The 26,860-nt window shown below is 41.8% G+C and overlaps 5 protein-coding genes across 5 annotated transcripts; 1 reads left to right on the forward strand and 4 right to left on the reverse strand.

The window, feature by feature from the left end:
* Positions 1-1,176: 1,176 nt before the first annotated feature.
* On the reverse strand, positions 1,177-6,354 carry C922_03681 (hypothetical protein; the record flags this gene model as incomplete). The annotated part of the gene is made up of 2 exons (XM_008819270.1): positions 1,177-1,270; positions 1,403-6,354. 2 exons carry the CDS (start codon positions 6,352-6,354, stop codon positions 1,177-1,179), a joined length of 5,046 nt encoding a protein of 1,681 aa, XP_008817492.1.
* A 139-nt stretch (positions 6,355-6,493) lies between these two features.
* Positions 6,494-15,357, reverse strand: C922_03682 (hypothetical protein; the record flags this gene model as incomplete). Its single annotated transcript, XM_008819271.1, has 2 exons — positions 6,494-6,527; positions 6,557-15,357. 2 exons carry the CDS (start codon positions 15,355-15,357, stop codon positions 6,494-6,496), a joined length of 8,835 nt encoding a protein of 2,944 aa, XP_008817493.1.
* A 3,907-nt stretch (positions 15,358-19,264) lies between these two features.
* Positions 19,265-20,221, reverse strand: C922_03683 (hypothetical protein; the record flags this gene model as incomplete). The annotated part of the gene is made up of 1 exon (XM_008819272.1): positions 19,265-20,221. One exon carries the CDS (start codon positions 20,219-20,221, stop codon positions 19,265-19,267), a length of 957 nt encoding a protein of 318 aa, XP_008817494.1.
* A 1,654-nt stretch (positions 20,222-21,875) lies between these two features.
* Positions 21,876-23,048, reverse strand: C922_03684 (hypothetical protein; the record flags this gene model as incomplete). Its single annotated transcript, XM_008819273.1, has 1 exon — positions 21,876-23,048. One exon carries the CDS (start codon positions 23,046-23,048, stop codon positions 21,876-21,878), a length of 1,173 nt encoding a protein of 390 aa, XP_008817495.1.
* A 2,612-nt stretch (positions 23,049-25,660) lies between these two features.
* Positions 25,661-26,371, forward strand: C922_03685 (prefoldin subunit 2; the record flags this gene model as incomplete). Its single annotated transcript, XM_008819274.1, has 3 exons — positions 25,661-25,800; positions 25,977-26,100; positions 26,294-26,371. 3 exons carry the CDS (start codon positions 25,661-25,663, stop codon positions 26,369-26,371), a joined length of 342 nt encoding a protein of 113 aa, XP_008817496.1.
* Between the last annotated feature and the right edge of the window lie 489 nt (positions 26,372-26,860).

Consider the following 26,860-nt stretch of genomic DNA (forward strand, 5'->3'; position numbering starts at 1 on the left):
TTTTGGGAAACTGCTTTAAATGGAAGACATTACGATTTACAATTCCTGCGGGGGGAAGGTGAACTTACTTTTCCGAGCTATCATAGAGGCAAACAATCACAGTTTGATCGTATGCAACGGGCATTATCGAAAATGTATGCTACTGGATTCTGCGCAATGGAGCGTTGGCGAAACATAATTTTGTCACTCTGCTGTGTTGATGCTCCCTTGGGGGAAAAATATTGTCTATACACCTTGTCAGCCCTTTACATTACATAGCTGTACATTGGTATACATACAACATTCGTTGGGACATATGTACGTTCGTGCGTGAGGTAGACTTCCATTGCACTTGTATATGTATCAACATATTGGGGAGTCGTTGTGATCAACGGGTGATTAAAGAGTTATCACAATAAGTCGTGGCTTACAAGACCGCGGAGATAATTGCTAAATGGCTTTTAAAAAGTAAAATCGAAATTTCTCTTAAAAATGTAAAGTTGGGCATAGGAAAGGAAAAAAAAAAAAAAAAAGAAAAATGGTAGGTTATAAAAGTGTTGTAACAATGATATGGATACCAAGTTGAACTTTCAAAATTGACGAAAAAAAGAAAAAAAAGGTTAATAAGTGGTCGCATACAAAACAGGCAATAAGGCATACACAGTAAGATTACGAATACACATATGTAGAGATGTAAAAACACATAGAGACACTCGCACACGTATCAGGACAACAGCTGACGCTACATGACGCTTCAAAGGAAAGGACGCCATTCAAACAAAAAATACATCCACGAAAATGTGCAAAGAGGGTTAAAAATGAAGTTTAATTATGAGCTTGGGGGTTTGTTTTGCGGTGGAGGCGTCGCGGGCACTGCTTTACACCTCCTGTGCAGCTTTCCCTCTCACGTTTTTTTACCCTTTCACGCTGCTTCCTGAACTTTTTTCAAAATATTAACAATTGATTGATAGGAACCGAAAAAAAAAATGAGCTTTAAAAAGTTAATTAAATTATGGGGTAAAGGGGAGCCTCCTCACTGATGTACACATGCGAGCAGGAACGCATGAACATAGACGCATGGACATGAACGCCTGCATGCGCATATCGCATATCCACATACCCGCATATGCGGCGCATGAACACAAGAAAAATACTAAAAAGGTCACTTAAAAAGGTTCTAAAAAATAAGAGGGTTGGTTAAGCGCGGCCCAGGCACGCTTGCGCAACTGACTGGAACAACTTCTTTATCTCTGATGCGGCGTGGACAAATGGGCATTCCCAAAAGTGAAATCTGCAGTGAGGGGGGGGAGAAAGGTACAAAGGGTTACACCGGTGGTGAGCTGGACAAACGCACGTCGTGCTCGAGGCATACACAATGTGCGTAAAGTGTACACACCACTGGCTCAATGGCTCCCTCCCTTACTTGGCATTTTTTATCAACTCGATAAAGGTTATCAGCAATCCCCAGGGGTGAGGCCTATGCGCAAGGACGCGCTCCAGCAGCACTCGAATTATCTGCTCTTGAATGACAACATCGTTCGATTGCGAAAACAGAAATAAAATGAGGCAAGAATAATAGTGGGTGTGCGAATTGGGGTACCTAATATGATTCACAATATTTGACAGGAGCAAGTACCTCCCTTCCATGTCCAGCTCTTTGCATAAAAACAGGAAGAGAGTGTAGGCCAAATTATTCTTTACAACAATAACGTTCCTTCGCTTCTTCCTTCTTTGCAAAATTGCATCTCCGCGGTGGTCACTGTCATTATCGGCATCGTCATCCATGAGACCCATCACCAGATTTTCACCATTTTCGTCATCGTAGCTACCAGAAAACTCCTGTTCTTCATTTTTCCCCTCGTTGTTGTCCCTCATAAGTTCTACATATTTTTTGGACAAGTTGGGTTCCGACTGGTCTTTATTATGTATTTTTTGCTCTTTATTATGCATCTTTTGTTCTTTATTCTGTATTTTTTGTTCTTTATTCTGTATTTTTTGTTCTTTATTCTGTATTTTTTGTGCTTTATTTCGTTTCGTAGCGGAAACAATATTTTTTTCTTTTCTTTTCTCCACAGGGTCACGCAGAACAATTTCTTGCAGTAATTCCTCTTGATCATCAGGAACATTGCCATTGCTATCTTCACATTTGAGTAGCAGTACAGGGTCACAGTTGCTGTTAAATTTGAACATATTATTCACCTTGGCTCTACAAATGCTCGTTCCTACGTACATAATGAGGGAGTTTAAAACATCCACGTCATACTTAGCAGAGTAGTGGTATGTCTTCCTTTTCGAAAAAAATAATTTGTCCTTAATATGCAAGAGTAGAGTAAAATCCGGATTTGTGAAATACTCATCAATTAGATTTTTTAATTTCTTTTTGAAGAGAGGGAATATGATATTTGTCAAAATTTTTGGCACTAACTTAATTTCTTGTAACAAGTCAATTTTTACATCTGACATGAACGGGTCAGGCAATTTTACGTTTCTTGGGAATGCGGACAGAACAAGGTTTCGTAATTGGATACAATTCAGTGGAAACAAACTGCAGAAGGTCACATAATAGCAGCATAAAAAATCTGGGAAATCATGTAGCAGCACCAGGAGGATTCTTACTGTTCCTATGTACAACGCCTCTATCGCTTTCGATATCTTTACCTTTTTTAAAAAAAAATTCATAAAGGTGAACAAGGCAACTAGCAACTCTTTGTATGCTTCCCAGCCACAAATCTTGGCCAACATCTTCGGCATAAAATATTTGGACGATATGAGCTCTAGCCATGAGAAACAAAATGATGGGACTCTTAACGGGGACAACAAAGAAAAGCAGTTCGCAAAGCAGTCCATATAAATGTATATGTCATTTGGATGCACACAACTTTCGTTGATATCGACCAGCAAACAGTGTAATAGCCTAAAGTAGGGTCTCTGATTAAATGTCTTCTTTTCAGTTTCGCACTTTTTGTGTATGACTCTGCATATAACATGGAGGGCCCTCTGTAGGATTATTACTGGGGACAGGTGTTCTTGCTCTACTAGCTTGCTCATCGTTATGACCATTTTACACCAGGCATCCACATAGCTGTAATTTAGTAAGTCGCTCGTTTTGTGCGTTTCTCTTAACTCTGCGTCGTTTGTTTTAGCCTTCATGAAATTTTCATTGCCCTGTTCCTTTTCCCCTTCGTTCGGTGCTATCCAGTTGCAACGGCCATTGATTTCGGTAGGTTCCCCCTTTTGTAGCGACTCCTGGGGCGATTCCTTCTTATGTAAGTGACGCTCGTTCGTCTGGATCACTTCTTCTGCATCCGTTTTGCGTGGCATGTCTCCCTCTACGGGTTGTCCGTCCCTGTTGCTTGGACTGCCCCCATTCACTGTGTCACTCAGTTTGACATCGTGTGCCGCTTTCTTCAAATTCTGCACAGCTATACTAACCGAAATGTTAAGCGAATGAGACAGAAACTGATTCGTAAAGTGGTCCATGCCAAGAAAGCCAATGGTGCATAATTTCACCAAATATTTTACACACTTTGAAATGTGTTGCTGCTTGATGATCTCCAGCATGGGGTTCCAAATGCTCATCTTCAAAATATTTAAATAATTCTTATACAAAATGTTCCACTCCGCAAAAAGGTACGCAATGAATAACCCTCTTTCTTCTTTCACTACAGGTGGGGCAGGCAAAAATTTACACCTCACCGGTTCGTACAACAAGTCGCGTACGTAGTAATACTGCATGTACTTTTTTGGGGGCTTCTCATTCAGGTTGCTTTCTTTGACGGTGGGGACGTCATTTATTAGGCTGTTTTTCTGGCTCTCGGGGATCTTCAAACTTGTATCCTTTTGTAATTCGGACTGCATGGCGAGGTAGGAGGCTGACAAGGTGCTCAGGGCGGACGCGCTCGACACGGACGAGACGACGGAGCTAGACGAAGATGTGTCATTGTAGTGGTTTCTTTTCTCTTCCGCTTCGTCCTGCTCTTCGTCCTGCTGTTCCTCTTCCTCTTCGCCCTGCCTGCTTGGTGAAAACGAATTGGAGGAGGTCGATGAATAATCTGACATTTCTGAGTTTTCCGATTCAAAAGAGTACAATGAGGAGGAGCTAAAATGTTTCTTCCCTTGGGCTTCATTTTGTTCCTGTTCGGTACTATCCCCTAAGTTGCTAACGTTTCCATCCTCCGTTCTAATAGTGCTACGATTTATAGTTACCGCAGATCCATTTTTTAAACCATGGTTGATGTATTGTTCCTTGTTATCGCTGTCCGTGTTCTCCCCATTTGGATTAGCACTTTCGCTGTTTGCAGGGTCGCCTTCTTCGTTAAAATCGTTGCTCACAATTTCCTTCCTGATCATTTTCTCCGTGTTAATGGTTTTATTTTCTAGGCTCAGTCTTTCCAACAAATACATGGTGCGCTCACCTACGTTGTTATGGTCATAGTGAATTTTTACGTTTGCTATAAAAAAGGAGTTTCCAGCGTTGGGTGACTTGTTACTACTCTGCGGGGATGTGATGGATGATTCATTCGGGCACTCGTTGCTGCTATTTTGGTGGGTCACTGAAATGGGCATCGTCTGCTTGTTGTTTTCTTTGAGCACTTGCTCCTTCTGTTGATGACACGTGTTTGGGGTTGCTGCGTCTTTTTTGCTACTACTCTGCTTTTGGGTGTCTTTCCCATTTACCTGGTCGTTCGTGCTCTGTATCTCCTCGTCTTTCGCTTTCCCAGATTCACTACCTTTGCACGCGCGATCAGCACTTTTCTCCTTCCTTGTCTTCTCTCCGCCTCCCTTCCTCGGGAATATATACTCCGTCAGATTGATGCGCGTTTTTATGGACTCTTCCTGTGGTTCCTTGGTCTGTTTCTTCAAAGATTGAAGCCCCTCAAACATTTGCTTCAATTCCCTCTTGGTGTTTTGCAGAATGGTCTCTTTCGTAGGAGGAATATAAACATGTTGATTATCACTACATAACATTTTATTTATCATGATTAGCTTTTTAATGGTCTTCCTAACATGATCCGCAGGTAAATACTTCTTCTTAATAACTACATAATTGATGAGCTCCGTGCAAAATGAAACAGAATAGAGGTTGTTACTATATCTGGATATTTTACACAACATTTTGTCTAACGCTTTGTGATGAATGATGTTGTAACGGATGAATGGGACCATGTGATTTACGTTGTAACTCTGGTTGTCTTCTATGTAGGAGGTAACTAGCTTCTTTAGTTCTTTGTAGTTTCTGCACATTTGGTCTAATATGCACAGGAGTACCTCCAGGTGGAGGAACAGTTCGTTAAAGTAGCCCGGATTTGTGTGCGCAGATGTGTTCTCACTCGCGCTTGCATTCGTTGTGCTTTGGAAGGGCGTGTCGTCCTTACGGCAGAGGTTGCTGCTAATAGTGCAATCGCTTTCGCCAGTTACACGGTTAGGACACATCTCGTCTTCTTTCCCACTGTGGGCCAACAAACTGAGGGTCTCCTCCCTTTCACTCTGTTGGCCTCGCCTTAAAAGAACAAGCATTTTTTTTATGGCCTCCTGAACAATCTTAAACAGTTTGGTGCCTATAATTTTGTAAGTCTCACTCTTATCTGCAGCAGATTCACATATCAAAATAAGTAACTTGCAAAGAACAAAGATTTCGTGATCAGTCGGAAGGTAAGTTAGTACTAAGAGGGAGTGCGTAGCTGCGCATGTTAATTTTTCGAACTTATAGTACGGCGTCTTCACATTACAGTAGCTTTTAAAGTTATGCACTGCGGGCATGGAGGGGGGGAAGACTTTTATATACTTCACAAAGTCTTTAATGCTTACCATGACAATTTCGAAAAGTGGGATTATTTCTTTTACACTCATTTTGTTGATGCTTTCACTTAGGAATATGTTCGATATGAAGAAGAGGAAATTTTGCTTGCACGAGATATTCACGTTTTTTATTTTCTTCAAGTACAGGATGGCGCCATCTCTTCGCTGTCCCTTCTCGCCGGCGTTACCACTCCGGAAGTTGCCGCTAAGATCGTTTCCGCTAACATCCTTGCCGCCCGCTCCGTTATCACCAGCAGGCGAGGTCCCCTTCTCCGCTTCCATCCTCTGCATCATGATCGCAGCGTTCCGCTTCCCTGCGACCACTGGGCCGTTCGCATCCCTGCACATTGAAGGGTCCATTTTGGAGTAAGTGTCATTGTCCTGTTCGGGAGCACACAAAACTGAGTTCTTCCCGTTATACGTGAAATTTCCATTTTTCAGATTTCTCACAATGTCCGTCTTCATGGTGCCGCCCTTGAGGTTTTCCATGTAGTCATCATGCTTGAAAAAATCGTTAAAGGCTTCTTCTTCATGAGGGATTCTCATTCCATTGGTGTTTCCATTCAGGTTGCTCATCGTGACGGGCATGCCACAGGGGTAGCCTCTGTGTGTAAATTTGGGCGTAACAAACGTGGGCGCAGAAGTGGCAATAATAGGCGAAGAAGCGCCAAATGGTTGTGAAGAAGCAGCAAAGACGGGCAAAGAAACGGCAAAGTTAGGAGACGAAGCAGGATGGATGGGCGAAGAAGCTGCAAAAGGGGCGAGCGGAATCGCACACCCTGGCGCAGATGCAACACCGGGTAAGAGTACACAACTGCCACTTCTGTCCTCGTAGTTGTTATGATGTCCCGACTGTGCGCTGATATCCATTTCGGCGAAGTTCTTCCCACTGTGTTCATACTTCCCAGCGTAATTATTCCCCAGAGTGATACCCGAGAGGTTATAATTTTCAACGTTCACATACCTATTATTTGTATTAAAATTATAATCATTATTATTGCAGTTATAATTATTTGGAGATTTAAATATATACATAGGGTTAGGGGTGTTGTGTGAATTATGCTGATTCACGAAGTTTGCCCCGTGGGGGTTGTCAACACCGCGGGCGCTGTCAGTACTGTTAATATTATTAATGCCGTCGGCATTGTTAACACTGTTAATATCGTTAATCTGGTCAACCGCGTTAATATTGTTAGTACTGTCAATATTGTTAACGCTGTTGGCGCAGTTCGCGCTGCTGGCTTTATTAGCAGTACTAGCACTATTAGCGTCGTTAGCCCAATTAACCCTATCAGCAATATTAACACCACTGACGCCACTAAGACTATTAACACCACTGACACCCTTAGGATTGCTAACAGTAGGAACATTCATAATATGATTCATATTATTAATGTCCTTCATCTCGTTAACCTCGTTGATCTCATTCAGCTCATTCATCTCATTCAAGTTATTCACACTATTTATGTTATTATTATTATTATTATTCATATTATTACCTAGGTGAAAATTCGCATTATCTTTCGAGTCGTTACTTTTTCCGTGCGCGTACTTTGCTACGTTTCCTTCGTAACCTGTGCTAGCCGGAGTTCCACTTTTCTGAGACGGCATTCCAACGATGCCGTTTCCGCAGCTCTCTCCTACGTTGCCGATGCACCCTCCGCTGTTTTCGTTATTCTCCTGGTTGTCTGCACTGCTTTCGTTATAGTACTTTTCGTCCAGGTACCTATTCGCCTTGTCGCCGTCCTCCTTTGAGTCCTCCTTGCGGTTGGTCTTGAGTGGGCCGTTCTTACCATACTCTCTATCCTGCTCCTTCGAATATCTGACCATTTCTTCGTTCCTTCCATCCAGCGGATTCGAAATGTACTTTCTGTTGTTGTAGAAGTGGGTCTCCCCGGGCGCTTCATTCGGCACGTTTTCGCTGTTCTTCCTATTCTGATAGCTTTGGTAGTTCGCGCTGACTACTCCGTTGGGGCTGCCTACCCTGTTGGAGTCGTCTTGGACATTCCCACCGCTGGCAAAGTTAGCCTTACTTTGGTAATTGTCGCCATTTTGGTAGTTCCCGCCATTTTGGTAGATGCCTCCACTTTGGTAGTTCCCGCCACTTTGGTAGTTTCCACCACCGTGGTAGTTGCCTTCACCTTGGTAGTTGCCTTCACCTTGATAGTTGCCTCCACCTTGGTAGCTCCCACCTCCCAGATAACCCGGGGGGACGTTTTCACTTTCACTGGAGCCCCCCTCATGATCGACTCGCCCAGGAGAAAACGACTTCTGTTGCAAGTTGGATAAAATCTTCAAATTCATAAAATTCTTATACACTTGAATATGCTTCAGGGTTATATTATGGGCCTTCAAAAAGATGGGCAGAGCGTTGTAGTATTTATTGTTGGCATTTTCCCTAATGTTTAATTTGTGAATACGTGCATATTTTCTGGAGGCATAAATGGGCTTCATGATTTCTTGGATTTCGATGGATGATTTTTCGATGGCCACTTGTTCGATTATAGAATAAATTAAATTTATATTTTCATTAATTAATGCTTTCACGACATCGTCCACGATTGTGCTACTGACTTCTGGGGGGCAATTTTGGTCAAAAACGTTTCTCAGATTTTGTATTAAAATGTTCCTTAATGGTTTTTTGCAGGATACTAGAACGAGGGAGGAGGAGATGCTCGTGGCCATTAGTAGGGACGCCTTATGCATAATCGTCTCTTTCGATTCGTTTACAAAATCTTTCTTAACTAATTCTCTTGTAGTTATACATCCAATGAGGACAAAGCGATCAACAACGGAGGTGATTATTTCCTTGATGGCTGAATCGAAGGCTAAATAAATTAGCGCTTTGCACTTTAGGCTAAGCTTAACCGCTGCGACAATGTTCGTTGATATCACTATGTTCTTCTTCAAAATGCTTAATATTTCTTCGTTTAGCATTTCGTTAAATTTGTTGTTATTCACATTTTCTTGATACATGGGTGTGCTCTGCATTTTTTGGTTCACGTCGCTCGTCAGGCCATATGCAGATGAGGGCGTCGCGTTTCTGTTTCCCCCGTCATTACCGCTGCTTGCCATGCTTAGCATGCTGGCCTTTCCATTACTTCGGTTTTTGCCCTTGGACATGCCCACACTGACGTTTCCAACGCTGCCAACGCCGCTGAACACGTTCACTCCGACCTGCTCGCTCGCCTTGAACTTGTCCAACAACAGCAGAGGAAGTGGGGGCGCCGGAATGCCGCCACCACTCTTCACACCAAATGGTGGTTCTCCAAAAGTGTTCTTCAGGTTCAAGCTACTCGGTGGCGACGACACGTAGGACTCCTTGGGATTTTCATAAATGTCATTTTTCGACGGCATCTTCCCGGTTTTCAAATCTATGCTTCTGTATTGTCCATCGTGTTTGCTACTTACAGGGGGTTTATTTTTACCCATCAGATAATTTGCAGCTCTGTACGAGTTTTCCTTAAAGTGTCCGTCACTCAGTTTGTCCTTCTTCTTAGTAGAAAATTGTAAATCCTTCAGTAGTGCCTCCTCATTGATGTTGTTTCCGTTTCCTTTCGCTGCTAACCCCTCGCTATTCAAATGGAGAGAAAAATCGACGCTCCTATTTCCAGCACTGGTACCGATGGCTCCACCACAGGGGATGCCATTCTCCCCTACATACATAAGAGTGTTAAATTTGCTCGGGTCATCAGCACCAGCTCCATTCATATAGTTAAAAACGGACATAGATTGACTTTCCCTCGTGTTGCTACTTGCGGATAATTTTTTCATCGCGTTATTATTCTTTACCATCATTTCGTTATTCATGTTATTTTTGGTCATCATTCTGAATCCATTTTCTAGACCTTTTTGGAACCCTCTGGAGGGCAAGGGTTGGGTCAAATTATAGCTCATAAATCTGCTTCTATTTCCGCTATCCATTCCCTTGTTATTGAGGAGGATCACATCTGCTGACGAGTTGAATGCCATGTTGTCGGCGTCGTTTTTACTTCCGTTGCTGAGGAGGCCCTGGCTGTTCATCATTGCGGGGTTGTTACCGTTACTATTGTTGTCGCCGCTGAGATTATTGCCGCTGAGATTATTGCCGCTGAGATTATTGCCGCTGAGATTATTGCCGCTGAGATTATTGCAGCTGAGATTATTGCAGCTGAGATTATTGCCGCTGATGTTGTTGCCGCTGATGTTGTTGCCGCTGAAGATGTTGCCGCTGAAGTTGGTGGCGTCCATGAAGGCACAGGCTTCCATAGCGTTACTCGCTTCCTTCAGATCTTCGCCCTTTCTACTTTTAATTAACAAATTGAAGCTGCCATTTTTATGGCTCACAAACTCGTTCGCGCTGATGTTATTGCTAGTTATGGTCGTCATGATGGAGGACGTGGTATTATAATTATTCATAGCATTGAATCGGGGGTCCTTACCAAGTAGGAATGCATCGGCTACTCCATCGGCTGCGACTGCCTCCAGTGGTCTACTACCCCTCTCATGATTTCTCACACTTCCAGTAACGCTACCATTTGCTCCATTTTGATGCACGAAATTTTCTCCGTAAAAATTGCCACACGCATTATTATTGTACGACTTGTTAAACATATGCACTTGCCCTGGGGTTAGGTATCCCCCGGAGTGGTTACTATTATCCCCCATATAATTCACACCCATGGTGCCGTTCTCGTTGAAGTTATTCCTAACAAATAGATCATTCGTATTTATGGGCAAATTACGACACTTGATAATGTTGCACTTGTTGTAATAATCAAACACATTAATCTTAAAATAGTTAAACAGCAATTCTATTTCAAAAATTAAAATGGTCTTCAGCGATTGCGCTTCGTGCAGTTCACCAAGTAAATTTAAAATGCCAACGGTCCATGGATTGGGCGGCTTAAAAATCTTGCTATTTTTTATACTCTCTAAAATTTTACACACAGCCGGGAAGGTGACTATCATGTAGCCATTATCGTACGAGTACAAAATGAGCTGCTTAATGTTCATATGCTTTGACATGAGTGGTTTGTTTCTGCCTATTGTTATTATGCCTATCCAGGCGCCTAAATTTTTTAATAGTAACCTATACGTGGAGGAATCCTTTGTGATCTCTATAAAATTTAATAAGGTGTTAAAAATTTCACAAGACAGATGCGTAATGTGGTCAAATATCTTGTCCATTTTGATGGCACTGAGTAGGTGTAAATAGATGAGCATATCTTCGGATGTCTTCTTTTTGATAATAAATTTTAACAAGTTAAAGAAGAAAACGTCTCTTCTTATGACGACATCTTCCTCAATTTTTTTTTCTTCGTATCGGTCGTTAATTCCGGTGATGTACTTGCTATCATCGTTTTGGTCGTCTTCACTGCTATCGAGGTAAAATTCCACATCCGTGCTTTCGCTCACAGAAGAATTTTCCTCCACTGGGTTGTCATCACTCGTTTTGGGAAATCCGATCAGATTTACGCCCTCCTCTTGATACCCACAAGTGGACGATTCATTTTGCCTGTGATTAGTTGCACTTCCTCCACTGATTCGGTCTTCTTGCCCAAGTTCGTTTATGGCACTCCCGTCGCTTTTATTTCCTCTGCTCTTTTCATTCTCCACGTTGGCGTTGCTCCTATGGGCGGTGTCCTTCGAGTCGCTTTTTTTCTTCTTATGTATGTTGGAAGCTTCTTCCGTTGGGTCTTCTTTACCCTTCTTGGAATTCTTCCCTTGCTTGTCCGCCGAGCCACTCTTATCCTCCTTCGCGGTGGCCTGGTCAGTGCCTTTGTTTTGACATTTAAAATCGCCTTGTGCGTTAGGGTTGCCTTCCACCGTTTTATCTTCGCCCTCTTTTTTATTCTTCGGGTCGCTCTTATCATTGACGCTGTTCGCACTGTTTGCATTATTCGTAGTATTCGCGTCGCTGGAGTGGGATTCGTTGAGGCTGGCGCTGTTATCGGCCTTCTCACACTTGTCGTTATTCTTCTTATTCTTTTTTTTCTTCTTCGGCTCCGCCTCCTTCTTCGGTTCGATGGCCTCGTTCAGCCGGTTGACCTCGCTCGCTTCGCCCACCTCACCGCCGCTGCTGCCACTGTTGCTCTTCCTCTTCTCCATGGCACCATTGACCAACGCGCCCTTTTCCCGGGCTTCGTGCTGCCCAAAGGGATCACCTTCCAACTTGGCAACTTTATCGGACCCCCCGTCAGCATACCCCTGAGTGTTGCCACCACCATCGTCTGCGTTACCATAAGGAGCGGTGGTATTATGCCCTTCCTTAGCTGGAACCTTTTCCTCCTTCATGAGCCCTTTCTTAATTTGTATCAATCGCTTCAGTTGTCTGCCCTTAATTTTAATACTCTCTGGATTAATATCATTTAAAATTTTACCTAGCTTAGACATGAATTTTTTGGTAATAATTTGTTCAATCAGGTATTCCTTATTCTGATAAATCTCATTAAAAGCAAGGTTTAGCAAGTGCAGTGTGTTGGCTTCATTATAGTTTAGACTATCTTCCAGATTCTGGTTTATCTGTTTGTCACTTGTTATGCTCTCCTTCATCGTTACAGCCATTCTGTTACCCCCTGCATCTAGTTTTAGGTCCTCCCTGTTGTAAAGTATCCACTCGTTCTTAAGCATGTGGTTAAAATTATCATTTTCGTGTTTATTAAGTTCGTTCATATTCATTTTGAGGTAGCCATTCTGCATCATCATCTTATCTTCTTCATACTTTTCTTGCAGACTTCTATTTAAAAAGTAGCCGTTATTTTTTTTCTCTTCGTGAAATTTGTTCCCACTTGGGCTGACGCTCAAGTTGCCAGTCATATGTAGATACATTTTTTCCTTATGTTCATTGTAGAAAAGGTCGCTGTTGTTTTGCATCATTACATTGTTTCCGTAATTTGTGTACTGCTCCTCTAAGTTTCCTACGTCCATGTGGGTGGTGCCCCCTCCCCCTGGACCTGCTATCATACTTTGCATGTTGTAGTTCCCTTCATACAAGCCGTTATTACTCGGGTTAAACAGGGTGTTACTGCCTGTGTTGCTGTTTATTCCATTTGCACTGCCCAGGCTATTTTCCACGTGCAGGTACTTTGGATTATTGGGGTCCATGCTGCCCCCATTGGTCAAACTGAAATTATTGTTGCACATGTGAAGAAATTCGTTGTTGTTAAGGTTGAAGAACGCTCCCGCGTTGTTGTGCGGATCGGCGAAGCTGTTCATGCCGTTTAGGGAGCTCATGTCATTTGGGCTTCCCATTCCGTTCAGGCTACCAGGCATCCCATTTAAGTTGTACATCGCGTTTAGGCTGCTTGGTCCGCCCGGTCCCCCTGGCATACCCAATCCGTTCAATCCTCCGGACACGCCCATTCCGTTCACTTGGCTAAACATTCTCATCTCCATGTTGCTCCCGTTGCAACTGTTCATGCTGTCATCGATACTCATAATGCTATCATTATTATCAAAAGCATTAGAAGAATTTGCGTACATTTTGCTATTCACATTATTGGGTAACTCATTCATTCTGCAAACAGACGAAGCGATGCTGTATTTGGTTTTGCTCTTTGATCTGCCTGAAATAATGTTCGCATACGAGAGGGCATTATTTTGATGGCTCTCCACACTTCCACAGGGATGATAAGCAGTGCTACTAATGGTATAACTAGCCACATTTCCGATAGATACATTTCCGCTAGATACATTTCCACTAGATACATTTCCGTTAGATACATTTTCACTAGTTACATTATTACTTCCACTGTTTGTGTTGTTCCCACAGGTGGCCGCACTGTTGCTGATCTTCCCATTATTTCCTTTACTCATAATGGAATCCTTTACATTCTTCTTTTTCTTGTCCCCTCTTCCAATAGTGTTATTATCCTTCGTGCTGAAGTCATTTCTTCTATCCGCACTGTTATTTTTTCGATTTCCTCCTCGGCTATTTTTGTTAGTATCTTTGCTGTCGTTTTTGTCATCCTCCTTATTGCTTTCGTTGTCGTCATCTTTATGGCCATCCTTTCGCCCATCTCTTCTACCATCCCTATGACCATCTTTATCATCATCCTTGCCGCTATCCCGATTGCTGTTCCCGATTCGGTTCCCGTTATTACTGCCATTACCGTTACTGCTATTATTCCCGCTGCTGCTGCTATTATTATTATTGGCATTTCCCCTATAATTGTTAACCTCCTTGCTGTTCCCATCTGCTGCTTTGTTTGTACCCCCCCCTTTCCCTCCGCTGCTGTTTTGCTTCTTCCTGCAGCTGTTGTTATTCGAGTTCCTTATCTGCAGCTTGGTTTCTTCAACGGGGGATACATCAACGTTTGGAAGTTCAATGATCCCGTGGACCCTTTCGACCACATCAATATGATCAGCGCTTGTCGGGGGGAGAGTGATCCTGGTGCCCATCACTGGATCAATGCTTCCTTGCAAAGCGGAAACGCCATTTCTGTCCTTCCGGCGTACATTTTCGCATATGTTGTTGATACCACTCGGGGGATTGACACTAGTTATGTTGGTGAAGCTGGCAATGTTACTTTCGTCGTTCACTCTACTCACACTGTCGCTACTACCCCGTGACATGCTCGAAAGGGGTGCATGTCTCGAAGGGGGCTCGCAACTGTCTGTCTGATCCGCGTCGGCACCGCTTTCGCAAAAATGGTTATCTACATCCTCTGTTGCATCTCTGTGATTACTGAACATAATGTCCATATGATGCTGACCGTTATCCACATTGTGACCATCACATTGGCCATTCCTTCCATCATTTATTATCCTTTTGCTAGCTTCGCTCAATAAGTGCCTAGCTTCTTTTTCCACGAACGGATTTAACTCTGCCCCGTGGACACAATTTGCGGAGGTAACAATTGACGTGGGCATATTTTCACGGCCTACTAACCTCTTATCTGCCTCCTTCTCTGCACACGGGGAATAATTAACCCTGTCATTTATACTGTTTTTCTCCACACAGATAACCCCATTCCGTGTGCACCAACTGTTACCCTGGGTTAGATCATTATTGTTTACACGACTCCGCGAATCGTTTTTTTCACTGAGGGGTACATTCCGTTTGAATGAAAGGGGGCTACTCTTGCGTCTATTTCGTCCAGCAGCCTTTATCCCATTCTTTAACTCACTTTTTATTCTATTCCTGCTGAGGTTATTCCTCGAGTGGCTTTTACTTGCGGAGGTTTTAAGCTTCCCCACATGAGTGGACCCTCGGTTGGTATAACTGCGGGCGCTTATTGTACTATCAGTGCTGCTCCGACGGGTGCTGCGACAGGTGCTACCGCGGCTAATGCTGCCGCGTCCAGTGCTGCCGCTATTGCTGGAGGCGCCCTCGCTGGTGCAGCCTTCGCTGCCACTCGTGTCAGTCGGGTGGTACGAACTCACATCGTTACTTGTGCAGCTGTGATTGCCAATTTTGGCTCTCTCACTCTCTTCCTCATTGTCAGAGTTCGTTGAGTTATCGTCGCAACCCAAAGTGGCTTTACTCACATGTCCATAGGTTCCTTTTCCACAATCATGGCTTTTTTTGTTAATAAAACAAATGTGCTGTTTTATACTCATAAAATGGGTGCCTCTTTCATGATAATCCATTCTCATCTTTTAATGGTACAAAGGGTTCATATTTCACGTAGCGCATCCGAGCAGGGGTGCCACAGGTGCATGAATGGGTGCGTATGTGGATGTGTCGAATGTGCACGTGTCGATGTAGTTCGGCAAGTACATATGCATACATGTCACGGCTGCGTGTCCTTACTCCCTCTCCTTTTTGAGAATCCACAATTGATGCGTTTAGGAACAATGTGACAAATTCAAAAAGCGCTACTCGTCAAAAAATGGTGGGGCGCCCAAGGGTTCACACGGCGAAAAACAAAGGGGTTAAAAAAATGCCTTGGATTCACGCAACTCGAGCCAATTAAAAATATGCCGCGATGATGCATCAGCTACATGCGTGCATATACGTCCTCAACGTAGATAAAACATTTATGTACAATTTGTTGCTCTCCAGTTGTTAAAAAATAAGAACTATGCGAAGCTACGTGGAGGGAGAAAGGCCGCAAAATGGTGCGAAATGCCGCTAAGTACCGCTAAACAACGATAAACAACGCGGCATGGCGCTAAATGCTCTTATGTGGGATTGCAAGAAACCTCAAAAGAGGGGAAATGAACGAAGGAGGCATATATGTAAAAAAAGTGGGATGAAGGAAACGAACGAAAAACTGCAGCGCGCAAAATGTGACACAAACTGATCTGTAAAGAGGCGCGCACGCGAAAATGAAGCACAGGAGCTCTGGAACGTACACGAACGAGAGCCACAAAAAAATGTTACAGGAAAAAAATAAAACGCAACAAAACGAATGAACATGAAATGAATGGAAAAAAACGATTAGAGAAGAATATGGAGAAAAATAAAAAAAAATAGAGAAAAATGGAAAAAAACGAATCCTGAAAAATGAAGAAACTGAAACATGAGAAATGTAAGCGTAATAATATTCAAAGAAAGAGGCAAACAAGTTATTATATATATTCAAATGCAAGCTTCGCACGATTACGTGTATGCAGTGACAGTACGTACAGTACAGTGTGGTACGACACAGTACAGCGTACGTACTATACCGTGCGAGTGAACTACTGGGTATATGTACATATGGGCGTATGGTATACTTATAGTCATTTTACGCTATCCGAAAAAAAAAAAGCATAGCGTTGTGCAATGCGGCGTTCTTACATACAGCATGTACGTACATACATGTGCTACTGTAACGTATTTATTTGTACGTCGCGCATTGTACGTTTTGAACAAAAAAGGCGCGTTTACTTGGCCGTGCATGCAGCGCGGGCAGCTATGAAACACGAACATCTGGAAATGCGAAATAGGAAAAAATGCAAGTAGGAAGAAATGCAAATATGAAAAAAGGGCAAGTAAGAAAAAAAAGGGCAAGTAGGAAAAAAAAGGGAAAGTAGGAAAAAAGAGGCAAGTAGGAAAAAAGGGCAAGTAGGAAAAAAGGGCAAGTAGGAAAAAAGAGGCAAGTAGGAAAAAAGGGCAAGTAGGAAAAAAGGGCAAGTAGGAAAAAAGGGCAAGTAGGAAAAAAGAGGCAAGTAGGAAAAAAGGGCAAGTAGGAAAAAAGGGCAAGTAGGAAAAAAGAGGCAAGTAGGAAAAAAGGGCAAGTAGGAAAAAAGGGCAAGTAGGAAAAAAGAGGCAAGTAGGAAAAAAGGGCAAGTAGGAAAAAAGGGCAAGTAGGAAAAAAGAGGCAAGTAGGAAAAAAGGGCAAGTAGGAAAAAAGGGCAAGTAGGAAAAAAGGGCAAGTAGGAAAAAAGGAAAGTATCAAAATCTGGGGATGTCAAAACATATACAAATTGCAGCATGTAGTATGCAGCATGGCGTATGCAAATGCTCCAACATATGGCAGCATTCGCGCGCTTGCGTACCTACGCCATGCGCCTGTGCTTGTTTACCCTTTGCATTCGCATACCTCGCGCCGTTCTTCTCACCCCCCTGGCGCAACCCCCTTTTGCACGCCCCCCCACCCCTAGCTGTACTATACGTACGTAGATACAATATGATGGGCTATAATACGCATATAGGTGTAGCATACATGCGCACGCTAAATACATTCATAGCAACGCAGTGCACGTCGAAGGATCAGCACTCCCCAGTCAGATGAAAAACTCTCGGCAAATGCATGCCCTAACGTAAAATTTGCATTTGCATTGGCGAACGCACGAAACGCACTCCATTTAGGGAAAATTAAAAGAAGTGGTAAAGGAAGCGGCAGAGGAAGTGGTTTCACCCATCCAGAGAATTTTTACACCCTCTATTTTTCATTTCGATAAAGAAAGCAATTTTCAGCCCCTCCACATCCGTTTTAAATGCCCATCTCGCAAAAGCAAACTTGCAAGAAAATGTACGTTTTGTGAAGCAACCAAATGGTAGAGAACGATGGGGGATTGAAAAAAAAAAAAAAAAAAAAAAAAAGAAAAAAGAAAAAAAGAAAGAATGAATGAAAGGAAGAAAGGAAGAAAGAAAAAAAGGGTGGATAACAATCATAGCAGTAGAAAAAGAAAACATAACGAATGGGTAAACAAAGTGAAAAGAAAAAGAGGAAAAATTAGAGTAAAGATTGAGCGTAACAAACAGGGCAACTAGGAACATGTAAAAGATGCAAACAGGGGAGGCGCGCGTGAAGAGGACTGCAGAGAGGATCTCCACATCTACTGTAAATTTACATAAGGTAAAAATATCCACTTGGACTTTTTCATAAGTACGGTTAAATGTGCAAAAAGGAAAAAAAATTTGTATAAGGGAAAAAAAACACCAAAGGTTACCTACATTATGTATGCATGTATGTATTTATGTGGATAGATGTTACCCGCCCCGTTTACACACCACTTTCTAAATCGGCTCATTTGAAAAATCCCTGTTGGGGGTTACACAACGAAGATCCGCGAACTCACATGGGGGTCTTCTTTCTCCGCACATGCCCTTATACTTATGGTTCATTTTTTACGCCTTACTGAAAAGGGCGTTACTCAATTCTGCAATATTGGCCAAATGGGGGAAACACTTCGGGGCACATTCAAAGGGAAAGAAATAGGAAAATAAAAAAAAGCGGAAAAGTTGTAGTAGTAGGTGTGTACATAAACGAGTATACTTCGCCCATTATTCTTTTTACGCATTTATGCTGGGACATGTTTATACATACACATGCTCGTGTATTTATACGCAGATTCGCAGGTGTACAATTATCGACATGTGAAGATCGATAGGGACGGTTCTGAGGTCCTAAGCTGCCGCACACTCTTGTCGCGGTGGCTAAAATGCAATTCGTCCCGTTTGTAAGCCACACATGTTGGTTAATTTCCCATTGCTTCCACTGTGGTTACTATGCTCCTGTTATTATATTATATTACTCTTTTTTTTTTTTTTTTGCTGTAGTCATCATGCACATGGCCCCCGTGCACACACGCGCAGGTGACCTATACATACAGCAAAAATTGTGCAGTCCCCGTGAACGAACACATGTGGGCGTACTTCCCGTGCAACGGATTGACACGACATTCAGATGATATGCAATTACGATGAGTGGAAAACGAATTGTAAGAAAAAAAAAAGGACAATTTTGCAGGGCACGTAACGGAGCCAGTCATTGCTCCTTGCTAGTGTACAAAAAAGCTACATTTGTATACAGATATTTTTTTCACCCATGGGGAGATTTTCCCCGCGGTGTTATTTCCACCCATTAGTGGTCTTCAAACGTAGGGCCAAATAACAGCAGCGTGAGAAGCGAACGTGTTACCAAGTGATCACGCAAAAACGTGGCGAACGGGGGAACGCGTAACATGCACATTCCATTATCCCCGCGTGAGGGGGTACTTATAAATAGGTCATTTGAATCTATATATATATACATACATACATGTGATGCATAGAGAGTGGCACATATGCGGAGTGGCAACGAATCACCTCTAACCGTGACGTCAGTTCCTGTTTATTTTGCCTTCCAAATTAAGAGTCATCCGTGTAACCAGATAGGAAAACTTTCAAAAATTCGTAGCCATATTTTTTTATTTTATCTTCCCCGAATCCTGTCAGATTCAAATTTTTCATGTCGTCAATCGAGTTGGGGTGATGCAACAGGAGTAGTTTTAAATTCTTTGTGCTGATTACTTTTTCCGGATCTGTAATATTATTCGATTTAGACAAATTAACTCTGCATTGTAGTAAATTTTTTAGCAAGCTGCCATCTTTGCTATTAGCAGGTGCTCGTGATGAGTTCTCCTCCACCTTTGTTTGGCTTGTTCGCATTATGCAGTTGCTTTCGTATGGGTTTGACGATGTGCTGCCTGGTGTATGCGCTTTTCTCGCGTCTAACCCGTTCTGATAACTGGGCGGGTCATCCCGGCTGAGCCGGCAGTAATTATTCTGTAGGATGGTATCTTTCACGGGGTTATCCTCATATGGCTGATCAGGAGGATACTTCCACGTGTTGCTATGTGTTCCGTGCCCGTAATTCACACGGCTGTCACAATTATCGTGTTTGTCGTAGTTGCGACCGTCCTGATGGTACACATTGCTATGATAATCAGCCTGATCACATAGATTTCCCTCCTTCACCAAAAAGTTGTTATGTAAAGCAACCTTCGGCACTTTGCTGAATTGGGGATATGTGCACTCCTCCTTGTTGACCTTCCTATTGGTCATCTCGTTTGCTACGGTATCGGCGTTATAGTCCAGATGTCTCACCTCGGCACTGTCATGATGATCCAACGAGTCAATAAATTTTAACAACTCGTTGAGACTTAAGTACGAGTTGGGCGGACAGGAGTATCGTACCTTCCTGTCACTTAAATAATTTCGAATGTTCACGTTATTTGACGCGCTGTAGTATTTGTATGGGACGTTGTTATCCTCTAGTGATTTTATCTGCTCATGCAGGTTATTTATTACTTTCCCCTTCTTCATTTTGGGAGAGGGCGACGTGAGGGCGTCGGAGCGGGGCTAGTGAAGCGTGTCGCACATCAGACGAAGAGACAACCCCCCAAATAGCTTTACCCCGCGCACACAAAATATGGCTACGAAAAAGGGGACAACGGAACAGCGGTTAACTCGGAAATTTGTTTTCGCATTGTGCAAAGGGAAGGGGGATAAGCGAGCGGATAGGCCTCTATCCAGTTGCAGTTCAAAAGGGAAGAAAAAAAAAAATAATAAAATAAAGCCTCAAAATGGGCAGGATTACCGAAGGGGCGGCTGAAATGACCCAATGTGTACAAACAATTTGCAAGCCGTAGGAAGATTTTCACGCTTAGCGACAGCACGGACTGCCCATTTTTTATTAATTGCAATGCACACCTTATTATCCCTCGAAATTTGATCTTCCATAAGGATGGCACAAATAGGTAAAAAAAAAAATTGGCAAGCATGTATTATGGGCAGTATGACTCTTCAGAACTTCGTTCTAAAATTTTCACTCTCTTAATCTCATCGCAGTGTCCCCCCCATATTTTATCTTACATCTTACGCTTCACTTTTGCACTTGCTACCGATGGGTGAATGAATCGAGCACAACTGTGCTTATGCTCCTTCCCCGTTATTTCCTAAATCGTTTTTCCCCCCTTTGAGAGAAATCCTCATAGCAAACTCATGCACTTTAAAAATAGAAGAAAAAAAGACATATCATAGGTATGCCATAAAATGTCCTGCTTAGCAAACCTTAGAAAATTTAGCAGGAAAGTTCTCAATTTTTCTTTTCGTGTAAAAACGCCCCTCTTTTTTCTCTTCATATAGAAGGATATACGCAGGCACGGGGAAATGTTTTCCTTTTTTAATTTTAGCACTCTAACAGAGGTAAAAAAAAAAAAAAAAGAAAAAATCAAATCAAATCAGATAGAAACTCCCTTTCCGTTTTATACTTCAAAAAAATATGCTCCGCGTGAGTCAGATGTTTCAAAAATGGATTGTAGTTTTTTAACATGTGAAAAAAGGGGGTGTCAATTTTTTATATACAGTCCATACGTGCGAACGCGCGTGCTGCAAAAGTTAGGAAAACAAGGGCAGTGTTAGATGCACTTTGATTCAACTCAACTAAGTCGTTTCAGCTCTTTTCTGTTTTGTGGGGATTCCCCACCTTTTCAGCCATAAAAGTGCGTTTTTACAGCACAGAATGAATTAAGGTTTTCAGCCCAGCCTCATCAGACACTCGACCCACCCATGAGGGATAAAAAAGTTTGCAATATTCTTATTCGTCTCTATGAACTAGTAAACTCATTTACTTGTGCTATATCGTTAGCAAGGTCCACGCGTACATGGGCTAATTTTCCTTCCTTTTTTTTAGTTCTCTTTACAGTAGTAGCCGTTAATGCGTTTCATAATTGGCTAAAGGGATTCTAATAAGGCGGCTTTTACAACGTTTAACAAGTGGAAAAAAGGAGTAGGGGCAAACTGATGCACAGGTAGGCGGATGCCCAGGTAGGCGGATGCACAGGCAGGTGGATGCACAGGTAGGCGGATGCACAGGTAGGCGGATGCACAGGTAGGCGGATGCACATGGAAGCAGACGCACAGGTAGGCAGACACACATCTAAGCGGATGCGCAGTGGAAGCCGCCAAGCACCACCACTTAGTAGAACGATTTTTTGGACCGCTTCACTATAAGTTCCGCTGAAGTCCTCTTGGTGGGCGAACTTTCTTCCGAAAAATCGTTTCCGTACACATAATTCTTATTCTCTTCGTAGTTGTCGTCTTCGGTGTGTCTCCCCCTACTGTCATTATAAGCCGAATATGAATAATAATATTTATCAAATGGTTCAGATGAGTTCAGGTTATTTTCATTATGAGTAATCCCATTCCCTGTGCTGTCATATCTGTAATTACTAGGATACGCATTGCAATTTTCGTACTCGTTATGGGTACCCCCATCCTGATAATCATAATATTTGAGCGACTCTTCACCCATGTAGCGGCCGTCCATATGGGTTTCATTTTTAGAATAGCCCCTTTTATAATATTCATCATTTCCCCGGCTTGCTGTGCCTGTGACGCTTCGCTTCATTTTGGCAGCTGAATACATTTCGCCTTTTTCCCTTTTAGAGGACCCCACATCTGACGCATAACCATTGAATGCATCTTCCCCGGCGTAAAGATTAGAACCGTTATTTACGACTCTCTGAAATGTAGGATATGGAACTCCTTGTGCAATTTCTTTATCTGGTTTGTAACAAAATTGTGGAACGTCATACGGTAAAGGGACATCGATATAGACGTCCTTCGGAGGGCCAACTGGTGTAGGCACATAAATTGGCACCTCTATTTGTACATCTTCCACTTCAGGCACCTCGTAAATTTTTTCTATTACTTTTGTGTACGGTTTGTGAACAATATGTTCCTGTTCAATATCGATGTACTCTACTGGACCTGGTACATGTCTTATTTTTTCAATTTCTCTTATTTTTAATTTGGGGACAATTCTGACCTGTTCCACTGGGATGTCTATCACCTTTACGGAATCTACAAATCTGGTTACTTCTCTCACTTCCGGAACTTCGACAATCTTTGGTTCCTTGTGAAAAACGGGAACTTCCGCGTGTCTTTGAAAATGATGTAGTTTGCATCTATGTGCACTAAAAAGTGGAGACGCGCGAAGGTGTCTTCTTCTAATTACTGGGTTGGAGGGGCATAACCCCCCCATACTGCTGGCGTAAGATGGAGACCCCATTTGTATGTTATAGCCATCATAGGGGAAGCTAATTCTTCCGGGGGGTCTTACGCACAAATTTTCGCCGTCTAATTCCATCGATGTGTTATTTGATACTACTAGAGGTTGCTCACGGGTTGACAACTTTTCAAAAGGGCTAGCATGTCATGGGCAAATGGCATGCTATGTGTCACAAGAAAGGTTTCACGAGAAATGTGTCATATGGAAGGTGCCATGTGTTATACGAATTTCGCGCTTTTTTTGCCGAAATATGAACTTTCGATACAGCAGTGCTATCTCAAAAGGGCGCGCATCTGTCAAAGCATGCGTAAATGTTAACGCGTCTTCACAAAGTGTGCGTAAACGATTTAAAGGGGGGAGTTTTTTCTTTAAAGGCTGTTCTGGTATCTCTGCAATATTTTTCTTTGTGACAGAAAATTGAGAAAGAAAGGAAAAGAAAGAAAAAGAAAGAACAACGGAAAAAAAAGGTAAGAGAATCCTAACGTTAAAGAGTGTGATAAGTGCAGGTACTGCGTAACACCATTTTAAGCGTAAGATGCAAATAAGAGTGTTTCTTATCTGTATCGAATAAGGCCAGAAGCATCGACGCGGGTGGCAAAAAGAAACAAAAAGACAACGTTTTGGGAATTTTTCCTTAAAGCGTGACTGTGTGGGGAATTTCTTTTCTCAGCAGTAAAGCAAAAATAGAGAACATGATGAAGAAGGAAAAAATAAAAAAAAAGGCGGTTAAAATAAGGGTATAAAAAAGTGGAAGTTAAAAGAGGAGGTAAACACAAAGGGATGAGCACGCTGCGTTGATCATAAGGAAAATTTTACTGTCCTAAATTTTTCGTGTGTAAGGAATGGTATTTTAGTACCACTTTTACGCAAACGTGTATGTATATTTATCTGTGCACATTTTACCTGAACTGTTAGGAATTCTTTTTTTTTTTTTTTTTTTTTAGTTGTTACCAGAAAGGTTAGCCACTGTGTGAGTTTATGCAACGCTTTATGCGATTTTTTTTTTTTAATAAAAATTATGAACAGGGAATAACAGTTTTGATGGAAAAAAAAATAGCTGTTTCGAAGCTTAGATAGGTAATGTAGATAAAACATTTTAATCACATTTCATTTCCCAGATTAGCTCTAAATTGACTCCAAGTGCTGCCTGTTGTGGTGGGAAAAAAGCGAAAGGAACGAATTTGTTCTTCAAAAACGAGATCAGGTTTGTGGAAGTTTTTCTCTTTTTTTTTTCCCACCACGAATAGATCTCTTTTTACGTGCTGCAAAAATGATTCATTTTTAACTTGTCAAGAGCTACTTGGAGAAGGGGGCAATCTTATTCGAAATGGGAAAAGGTGTTTCACGTCTTTTGAGCGGAAAAACGAAAAGACATTTGTTAAGGTTATATAGCGAAAAGGTACTTGCACGTGTAAGGAAAATTTCGAACGTTTTAAATATATCTCCCGAAAGAGTCTATGTGTCAGGGATCAGAGCCTCTCCTGGAAACTTCCAGAGTTCATTCATGAGAGAGGCACATTTACATTCGAACTTTTGAAAAAAATTCCATGCGGGAACGAGAAAATTCCATTACATGGTTTTAAATTTGTCCTTCCCGCCATGCGTGCAAAATTATCCGGTTATTTTAAAAACTGTCCTGCAAAACAAATGGTGATTCATTTCCCAGGGTTGATACGTTATATTTTTCTCTTAGCATCCCATGCGCGTACGTGTGTACATCCCCTATGTGGTGGACATACAAGCAATTAGTTGCAGTTGTGTAATTTACACATGTGCGTGCCAGTTTGTTCCCCTGTTTAGCAACTTCCTGTTTTCGTTTTTTCAACTTTGTGCTAATTATAATTGCAAATTTTGCTTAATTTTGCCGCCTTAAAGCGGTTCGCAAAAATGGTGCATGTGTTATAAACGGGGAATAAATAGGACACGTCTTCCGTTACATAAAAAGGGGGGTTCTCTCAAAGGGGTAAAATTGAAAAAAAGATTTTCATTACATAGTCAAATTATACACAGTTCTGCATTTTTCCTATTTCCTTTTAATTAGCCTCTACGCGGCCCCTTAACGTACCACGTAATAAATAAAAACTTTTGTGTTCGTTTTCAACTTTCAATGATGAGAAAATTTGGCATGGATGGAAAAGGAAATATAAACTTGCGTCACCTCGAAATACGGCACATACTTCCAAAGAGCCTGATTTTGTTTCACAATTTGTGCTGAGGTAGGAAAGCGGCAGAAACAGGTACCCTAAAAATGTAGTATATGACTTATGCTTTTAATTAGCCTTTTCAAAACACACGTAAAAAATGATGAAGTTAGAAAAATAAATGCATAAGATGGGGACGCTTTTTTTTTTTCCTTTTCTTTTTTTTTCTTTTTCATTTTTTCATCAAAGTATTTACCCCTCAAAACATTTCCCAAACGTGTGATATGAAGTTCTTTTTTTTCTTCCTCTGAGCTAAGTGATACATTCGACACGACGAATAAGCATAGTTAATGTCCCCCGTTCTGTTAACAATCTTGTTAAAGTTTTTCTCCGTTTGCGAATAAACGTATGTACACGTAAGCCGTGTACATGTATGTAGGTACCTTCGTGCAATTCGAGCAAACACCCCCGTGAGTACCATCTTCGGCTGGAACTATACACAGAGCCTCTAACCCCTTGCTAAGGCATTTTCGATGAGAATTTCACAAAATGGAAACTACGAATGCCATCCAAGCATCCAAATTGAGTGAACAGAATGAGGCTAAGTCAGCGTACGAACAAATTGAAAAGGATAGAGTCCAATTGGTATCCAAGATAGAAGAGTTATATCAAGATGTCGTCGAACACAAGTACGATAAGCATGTTTTGCATTAATGTAAAATTGCACCATAAGTTGGCACCAATGCAGACATTTTCTTTTACCTTTTTACGTTTTTATCTTTTTATTTTATTTTTTTATTTTTTTTATTTTATTTTTTTATTTTTTTTTTCCTCTTTTTCCCTCTTTTGCGTAATAACTGCAAAGACTCGTATTGGAAGCCTTGGAGAATGTCCCTTCAGACAGACGGTGCTACAGAATGGTTGGAGAAATACTGGTCGAAAGAACTGTTAGTGAGATTAAGCCAGCTTTGGTAGATCATAAAAACAAGGTAAAAGCAGTTTTACACGAGGATATTCCACAGCGTGTGTTTTCATCTTCATCCCCAAATAAGACTGTTACAACATTTTTTTTTTTGTCTGTTTGGATGTGGAGCAAAGTTTACGACTTGGCTCAACCACACACGTGGGTGAGAGACGCTACTTCTTTACCACTTGTCCACCGCTTCTTCAACACTTTCGCAGGTGGAACAAATCATAGCCGAGTGCCAGAAGAAGTTGGACGAAAAAAACTCCGAACTTACGAAATTTGTGAAAAAGTAATTTTTCTTGTATCCTTTTTTTTTGTGCACTCCTTGTGGGTTCCCTTTCATGCTTGCTACTCCCCCCCCTTTGGTCTAAATTATCCTGATGTTTGCACCATTTTGAAAAAAAAAAAACTCCTTTTCGCAGTGCCAAAACGGCCATATCGCCAACTGACCTTGGTTCGAAGAAGCCTCAAGATAGCAGTGGCAGTTTTAGCGACAAGGACAAAAAGGCGGAAGGGATTATGTTTTAACAGCCCCAAGAAATTACCCTCTACATGTGTACTATACGTTTTTTCACCTTTTCTATTCGGAATTTTTTTTTATTTGTTTAGTAACCTGCCAAAGTGACACCATGTAAAGGTTTCATTTTTTATTAGTGTGTACCTACATGTATATATTCATGTATGCGTTCACTATGTATGCATTTGTTTTTCATAAGATGCTTATTCATTCTGTGTAAGATAGTTTCTTTCACTATGTGTCATATTTTTTTTTTTTTTTTTTT

The sequence above is a fragment of the Plasmodium inui genome (genome assembly GCF_000524495.1).
Source record: "Plasmodium inui San Antonio 1 unplaced genomic scaffold supercont1.16, whole genome shotgun sequence".
NCBI classification, from domain to species: Eukaryota; Apicomplexa; class Aconoidasida; order Haemosporida; family Plasmodiidae; genus Plasmodium; species Plasmodium inui.